This window comes from Sminthopsis crassicaudata, chromosome 2, assembly GCF_048593235.1.
Source record: "Sminthopsis crassicaudata isolate SCR6 chromosome 2, ASM4859323v1, whole genome shotgun sequence".
Lineage (NCBI taxonomy): Eukaryota > Metazoa > Chordata > Mammalia > Dasyuromorphia > Dasyuridae > Sminthopsis > Sminthopsis crassicaudata.
Genome location: NC_133618.1, coordinates 26,412,095 through 26,419,784, shown reverse-complemented (window position 1 = coordinate 26,419,784; position 7,690 = coordinate 26,412,095). Strand labels below are relative to the sequence as shown.

Below are 7,690 nucleotides of genomic sequence, written 5' to 3'. Positions count from 1 at the left end.
GCTGGCCCCACAGGACAGATGCCTTGGATGGAGCTGGGGTCCTTAAGCTGACCTGGGCTGGGGGGATGGAGGCCTGATCCGCTGCTGCTGGCCCTGGTGGGCATTCCCGTGACTCCCCAGCAAAGCGATGTTCAGTCCCCTGATGGCTTTTTAGCCCAGATAAAAGGGTCATCTGACCTGCTCCAGGAAGGCCCTTTAGATTAGCCCCAGCCGTGCGTCTCAGAATGACTCTGTCCCCAGAACTCCAGTCTTCATGCTGACCCTGGCTCTTGCAGTCTTGAACCTCAGCCTTGGGGACCACACCTCTGTCCCCTGCCCCTGAACCATCCTGGGATCCCACCGAAGTAGAATCAAGCAGGTGGCGTCTTCTCTGCAGGATGGCCGCTAGCTGGCTGTCGGGGTCCTTCCGGCTGCTCTTCTTTCTTCTGCTGCCCCTGTGTAGGGGCCGGCATTTGGAAGCCTGGGGGTGGAGAGCTCCGTAAGACACCCCCCCCCCCAGCCTCCATTCACGAGGGAAGGGGAGGGGAGCAAGGGAACCAGGCCACAAGTAGCTCGTCTCCCAATCCTTGAACATTCTGTAAGGGAACTCTTCAGGGAGTTAGGGAGTCTGGGACGGGCAATGGCCTCAGAGCATGTCTGCTCTTACCAGGCTACAGGCAGCAACAAATGATCATGTGGCTTCTTGAATACCTCTAAAGGCAGTGAACTCATCACCTCCTGTTGCTCTAATCTTGGCCATTTTCTTTGTATAAAGCTAGCATTTGCCTCTCTGTGTTCTCCATTAATTACTCCTGCTTATGTCCTCAGAAGCCAAGCAAAAATAACCTAATTCTCTCCATCCTTGAAGATAACTATTACATGCCCCCATCCTGTCCTCTCTAAGCTGGCCCTTCTCGTTTTCTTCGTGTCTCTTCCCATGGCATGGCCCTTTGTGCCCTTCTCATCCTGGTCACTATCCTCTGGCCCAATTGGTCAAAGCCCTGCCCCAGGGATGGTATCGAGAACTAGACACAACCCTCCTAGAACGCCTGGAGGCACAGAGCTGAACCAGGATGAGAATAGTAGAGAGGGGCAGGGGAGGCGGCTTCATGTCCCAGTCTGAAATCCTATAGGCTCCCCAAACAACTGCCCCATCACTGTGCCTGAAATCCCACCATTAGTGCTCCCCTCCTCTACCCCCTTTGGGTTCTGCAGGGCCCTCCCCAAGGTCAGCTTCTAGTGTGGTTCCAGTAAGTTTCCAGCTCTTCTGCTTGTGGGCAAGAGGGTCTGGTCAGGACTGGACCTTCTCAGTGGCTCCTGCCCCACAATACCGTGTTTGCCCTCCCTTCCCTCCCGGCCTCTCGGTTGTAGGCTTCTCACCAGTATGGTCTGTAGCTCTGCTACTGCAGCACTCCTACGCTTGCTTCGGTCCTGGGGATAAAAAGAAGGGGTCACAGACTCCACATTCATCCATTTTATCTTTATGTCACTTATTTCAAACCCTCTCTCCCACTTGCAACCTCCCTTGGGACTAAAGAATCACACGGGCAAGAACATCCCCATGCAGTCACTGGACCTGTAGCGGAACCCTCCTGTGCCTCTTTGCCCTGAAAGGGCATCTTGGGGCATCTCTAGGCCCTCCCCTGACTTTGGGATCGCTCAGAGTTGGGTGGCCTTACTCTGAGCTTCTTCCCTCACATGATGGGCCGTAAAAACTAGATGTCTCGTTTATCTCCCCCCTTCCTGGGTTTGTACGTGCCAGGCAAAAGCTAATGTTTACATAGCACCTACTATGTGCCAGGCAAAAGTTAACATTTACACAGCACCTACTATGTGCCAGGTACTTGTTAAACACTCTATAATAGCTAACATTTACACAGCACCTACTATGTGCCAGGCACTTGTTAAACACTCTATAATAGCTAACATTTACACAGCACCTACTATGTGCCAGGCACTTGTTAAACACTCTATAATAGCTAACATTTACACAGCACCTACTATGTGCCAGGTACTTGTTAAACACTCTATAATAGCTAACATTTACACAGCACCTACTATGTGCCAGGCAAAAGCTAATGTTTACATAGCACCTACTATGTGCCAGGCAAAAGTTAACATTTACACAGCACCTATTATGTGCCAGGCACTTGTTAAACACTCTATAATAGCTAACATTTACACAGCACCTACTATGTGCCTGGCTGCTGTGCTAAGAACTTTTCCAAAATGATCACTTGAGCCTCATAACAATTCTGTGAGGGAGGTGCATGCCCATTTTGCAGATGAGGAAACTGAGGAAAGCGGAGGTTAAGCGTCTTTCTGAGAGTCACACAGCTGGTGTGTGTCCCAGGCTCAGAGCCAGGGTTCCATCCTTTGTGCCACTCAGCTTCCTCTTGGATGGCAGCAGAACCCATCTCCCCATTTTACAGATGAGTAAACTGAAATGGAGCTGCCCCCTGCCCTTCCATGGGCCGCGGGCGGCTGGGTGGGAGGGCGGAGGCGGGGCTTCGCAGGGAGCCCGTACCTGCCCGGGGTCCTTTCTGGCGGCCGGTCTCAGCACGACTCCCTTGCGGATCCTGTCCATCATTTCCTGCACCGCCTTGGCCTTCTTGTCTTCCAGGGAGGGGGCTGCGGGGGCTGCGGGTGGTGGGCATTGGGGGAGGGGCCGAGGCCCGTGAGAAGGGACTCCGCGTCCTCCTCCACCCGGGCCTCCCTTCCCCTTCCCGTGTCCTCCCCAGCATCCTCCTGGGCCCTTTCCCCCTTACACATAAAGGCCATGTTTGACATTCGCCTTAAAGGTGTCCCCTACTGTGGGCCCCCGCCGTCATTCCCCTCTCCCCCTCCCCTCACTGACCTGCTCGGGGGTTCGGGGCTCGCCGCATCCGGATGGCTTGAAGAGGGCTGGGGGCGGGGCGGGAGGGGCTCAGCAGGGCCTCCCCCTTCGCCCCCACACGGGATGCCCCCTTCCCCGGCTCCCCTCCCTCCCGCCCCCAGCCTCCCCCGGGCTCGCCCTGCCCCCCATCACCTCCGGGGTGACACTTACTCCGGCGGGGGCGCAGAGGGCGGCGGCAGGGGGGGGCGGCGGCGGGGGTGGGGCCGGAGGCGGGGCCTCTGGCTCCTGGGGCGGGGCCCCGGCCCCCGTCACCCTCTCTTGCAGGGCACAGACTGTGGACAAAGGCCGGGAATGGGCTCCGCAGTCTCCGGGCCCCCCCGTGACTGCAGCCCCTCCCAGAGGCCCCCAGGAGCGAAGCGCCGCCCCTCCCCCCCCCCCCGTTCCCGTGCCTCAGTCTCCCCGCAGCCCAGGGGCCCGGAGAACGCACCCAGGGCCTCCAGCCGGGAGTTCTTCTCTTCGGCCTCCTTCAGCTGCAGCCGGAGGCCGCCCGCTTCCTCCCGGGCCGCTTCCCAGGACGCTGCCTGGGGTCAGCAGGACAAAAAGTCAGCAAGGGGGCGACCCGGCCTCCGCCTCCGAGCCTCTCGGCCTTGGGGGAGAGCAGGGCGGGAAGGCGGATCAGAGGCTCGCTGGGTGAGGGGACCGCCCCCTCCAGCCCCCTCAGGCCTGGGCCTCTTCTCCAGGCTCATCCCATTGCCCTTCCCCTCAAGAACTCTGCGCCGCATCCAAAATAATCTTCTGCAGTCATTGAACCTGCATTGATTAGGCGCTTACTGTATGCCAGGCACTGAGAGAAACACTGGGGGCTCATAGGAAAAGCAGGAGCCATCCCTGCCTCAGAGACGGCGGTCCCACGGAGGAGGCGCCAGGTGAATGATGAGGCACAAACAGGAGTGTACGGAAGGAGGAGATCCCAGAGGGGACTCCATCTCTCACCTCCCAGCCTTTGTCTAGGCCGTCCCCTCTGCCTGGGATGCCGCCCCCTCCACCTCACGCAGCTCCAGGCCCCCTTTACATGAGCTGATTTGCTGATTCCCCCCCCCTCCCCCCGTTAGCGCTCTCCCATGAAAATGCTTGGAATATATTTCATTTTTGCTTCTCTGTGAACAAATGCGTTCAAAATGTGATGAAAGCTGCAAACGCGCTGTGAGGATCATCCCAACGTGGCCCTAGCTCGCAGGCGAGGCACTTAGGCTGTTTGCCTCAGTTTTTTCATCTGTAAAATGGATCATAACAGCATCGACCTACCAGAATTGTCAAGAAGTTCAAATGACACCTCCTAGCTGCCTCAATTTCCTCACCTGTAAAATGGGTCTAAATGAGATAATAATTGTAAAGTGCTTGGCACACATTAAGTACCACATGAATGCTTGTAGTGGTAGTAGTTGTTCTCTGTGTGCAGGTTGTTTTTCCAGCAGAACACGAGCGGCTCGGAGTCAGGGGCTCCTTATGCTCTTTCATTTTGCTGTGTCTCCTATGGACTCGGCTGAGTCCAGCCCCTTCATTTTACAGGTGAGGAAACTGAGGCACAGAAGGGAAGTAGTTTTTCCAGGGTCATAAAGAGGTGGGATTTGAATTCAGGTCTTTCTATGCTTTACCTGCTGCTCTACAGAATCTTTTAGCTCCAAATCCCGGATGCCATGAATCTACTTCAGCAACCATGGATTCGGGGTCCCGACACCCTCTGGCTCCGGGGATGTTGGCTCGGTGGGCCTTGCCGGAAGGGACCACTGCCAGAGGGGGTCACTGGCCAGGGGCTCTGTCTGGAGCTCTGAACTTCCTCCCCCCTCGGTGCCCAGACCGGGGGGTCAGTAAGCCCCGGCCTGCCAGCCCTTGGCCGTCCTGAAGGCCGCCGCCACCTCACCTGCTCCCTGTTCTGGCGCTTTGCCTCCTCCAGGGCTCTGCCCAAGGTGGCCACCTCCTCCAGGGCCGCGGACAGCTGGGCACTGGGGGCGTGGTGCTGCAGGAGGATGGCGCTCTGCCGGTGGGCCTCCTTCTTCTCCACCAGCATCTAAGGGGGTGAGATTGGGAAGTCAGGAAACAGCCCCCCGTGGCCGGTCCTTGGGGCCGGACGTGGGGCAGCTGTGTGGGGTGGGGGGGGAGCTTGAGAGTATCCAAGGGCCATCCTAGGACGGAGCCTTGTCCTTCTGTCTACACCCCCGGGGCTAGCAGAGCGCTGTGGCACACAGTGGGTGCTTTATAACTCCCGAGCGCCTCTGTTCATGGGGCCCATGTTGCCCGGCCCAGCCCCGGGCAGGGCTCAGATGGTACCTTGTGGGCGAAGCTCTCGGCTTGCTGGCGCAGGTCTTGTTCCAGTTGAAGCTGCTGCAAGGCTTCCCCACATTCCTGCAGCACGAGGTGGGATACTGGAGGGAGGGAGAGGGGGGAGGAGGATAGAAAGGCGCCTCCAGCAGTCGGGAAAGGAGGCTGGAGATGAAGATGTCCTCCCCCTACTGTGACCCCAACAAGTGACCCCTCCTAGTGGGGGGTAGGCGGGCACCTGCCCCCCCCCCCCCCGGCCCCTCACTCACCCCGCTTCAGTTTCGCCAGCGCTCTTTGAGACTGTCCCACAGACACCTGCAGGGAGCGCTGCTCCAGCCGCTCCTTCTGGATCTGGGGGGACAAGGTTGGGGTCCCTGAGCCCGGACAAGCCCAGGAGCCGGAGCCGTTCCCAGCCAGCCACTAGCGCCGTGCGAAGGGGGGGACGGAAGGATGGACACGGCAACACAGACAGTGCGGCAGCCAGCTGTGGGCCCACGGCAGACTCGGAGGGGGCGGTCCTGGGCCCACGGGGGGGGGGGGGGGGGGGCATCACAGATACAGAAGGGGAAGACAGACACACAAGGGGATTGAGGGACCCGGGGCCCGGGGCCAGACAGGAAAGACAAAGCCACATTCAGCCACCCCCATAGGCTCCAGAAGGGGAATCATTCTTCTTCTTCCCCTTCTCCCTGTCCCTCTTCCTCCTCCTCCTCCTCCTCCTCCTCCTCCTCCTCCTCCTCCTCCTCCTCCTCCTCCTCCTCCTCCTCCTCCTCCTCCTCCTCCTCCTCCTCTCTTCTTCTTCTTCTTCTTCTTCTTCTTCTTCTTCTTCTTCTTCTTCTTCTTCTTCTTCCTCCCTTCTTCTTCTTCTTCTTCTTCTTCTTCTTCTTCTTCTTCTTCTTCTTCCTCCCTTCTTCTTCTTCCTCACTTCTTCTTCTTCTTCTTCTTCTTCTTCTTCTTCTTCTTCTTCTTCTTCTTCTTCTTTTTCTTCTTCTTCCTCCCTTCTTCTTCTTCTTCGTCTTCTTCTTCTTCTTCTTCTTCTTCTTTTCTTCTTCTTCTTCTTCTTCTCTTCTTCTTCTTCCTCCCTTCTTCTTCTTCCTCCCTTCTTCTTCTTCCTCCCTTCTTCTTCTTCCTCCCTTCTTCTTCTTCCTCCCTTCTTCTTCTTCTTCTTCTTCTTCTTCTTCTTCTTCTTCTTCTTCTTCTTCTTCTTCCTCCCTTCTTCTTCTTCTTCTTCTTCTTCTTCTTCTTCTTCTTCTTCTTCTTCTTCTTCTTCTTCTTCTTCTTCTTCTTCTTCTTCTTCTTCTTCTTCTTCTTCTTCCTCCCTTCTTCTTCTTCCTCCCTTCTTCTTCTTCTTCTTCTTCTTCTTCTTCTTCTTCTTCTTCTTCTTCTTCTTCTTCTTCTTCTTCTTCTTCTTCTTCTTCTTCTTCTTCTTCTTCTTCTTCTTCTTCTTCTCCTCCTCCTCCTCCTCCTCCTCCTCCTTCTCTTTCTCTCTCTGTCTCTCTCTGTGTCTCTGTGTCTGTGTCTGTCTCTGTCTCTGTCTCTGTCTCTCTCTCTCTCTCTCTCTCTCTCTCTCTTTCTCTGTCTGTCTGTCTCTGCCTGTCTGTCTCTGTCTCTGTCTCTGTCTCTGTCTCTGTCTCTTTCTCTCTCTCTCCTCTCTCTCTCTCTCTCTCTCTCTCTCTCTCTCTCTCTCTCTCTCTCTCTCTCTCTCTCTCTCTCTCTTCTCTGTCTGTCTGTCTCTGCCTGTCTGTCTCTGTCTGTCTGTCTCTGTCTCTGTCTCTCTGTGTCTCTCTCTCTGTCTCTCTGTGTCTCTGTCTGTCTGTCTGTCTGTCTGTCTCTATCTCTCTTCCCAGTAAAAGCTGGTCAGAGCTGGATTTAGTTACACCCTCTCTCTCCCCCCATTTTGCTGCCTCCAGCACTGCCCCAAAGCCCCCATTCTGGGAGGGGGACCACAGGGAAAGGAAAGAGGAAGTGGGGGAAATGGAAGGAAAGGAGGGGGGAAACAGAGGAGGAAAAGGAGAGGCCGAGGCAGAGAGAGGAAGGAAGGAAGGAGGAGGGAGAAGAGCTCCCCCCCCCTCCCCCGCCGTGTTCCACCTGGTCTTCCTGCTCCTTCAGCTGCCTCCTGAGCTCTTGCACCTGAAGGCTCAGTTCCTTCTTCTCCTGGAGGAGTTCGGTCACCTGCATCCCAAGATCTTGAGAGGAACAGAAACAGCTCAGATTCGGGGACCCTCAGACCGAGGCAGAGGGGCATGTGGTCTTGGTCCCGGTCTTTGCTTGGGGAGGAGGCAGGACTCACTGCCTGAGCCTGGACAGAGCCCTGGGACCTGCTTGGGCTCCCCAGGATGCTGAGGTCCCTGGCCCATGATGCTTTTCCTCTCATTGGGGCCAGGGGCTAGTCCCGGCTCAGGCTCCTGGCGTTCGTCCAGGCCAGCCTGAGTTCTTTAAGCTCACCTCCTTTCATGAGTGATACCAGAGCCGGGACAGGGAGGTGGGGGTGGCTTAGGGCCCTGCTCCCGCCTCAGCCCCCTCCCCACCTCCCCCCTGAGCTTGAGCTGAGCCCCC

General features: G+C 56.7%; 1 protein-coding gene across 1 annotated transcript; it reads right to left on the bottom strand.

Moving 5' to 3' along the window:
• Positions 1-321: 321 nt before the first annotated feature.
• Positions 322-7,456, bottom strand: LOC141554013 (shootin-1-like). The gene is made up of 10 exons (XM_074285524.1): positions 7,223-7,456; positions 5,404-5,485; positions 5,144-5,238; positions 4,737-4,883; positions 3,303-3,396; positions 3,026-3,147; positions 2,837-2,883; positions 2,507-2,619; positions 1,360-1,410; positions 322-460 (listed from the first exon to the last, which is right to left on the bottom strand). The coding sequence occupies exons 1-9, from the start codon at positions 7,310-7,312 to the stop codon at positions 1,394-1,396; spliced, it is 807 nt and encodes a 268-aa protein (XP_074141625.1). The 5' UTR covers positions 7,313-7,456; the 3' UTR covers positions 322-460; positions 1,360-1,393.
• Between the last annotated feature and the right edge of the window lie 234 nt (positions 7,457-7,690).

Bases quoted from the DNA above. Each gene is read 5' to 3' on its own strand.
- LOC141554013 (XM_074285524.1), bottom strand. From the start codon at position 7,312: ATGCAGGTGACCGAACTCCTCCAGGAGAAGAAGGAACTGAGCCTTCAG. The intron at 5,239-5,403 runs GTGAGTGAGGGG...CCCTCCCTCCAG, and splicing joins GCTGGCGAAACTGAAGCGGG to TATCCCACCTCGTGCTGCAG. The intron at 4,884-5,143 runs GTACCATCTGAG...TCACCCCCTTAG, and splicing joins CCGAGAGCTTCGCCCACAAG to ATGCTGGTGGAGAAGAAGGA.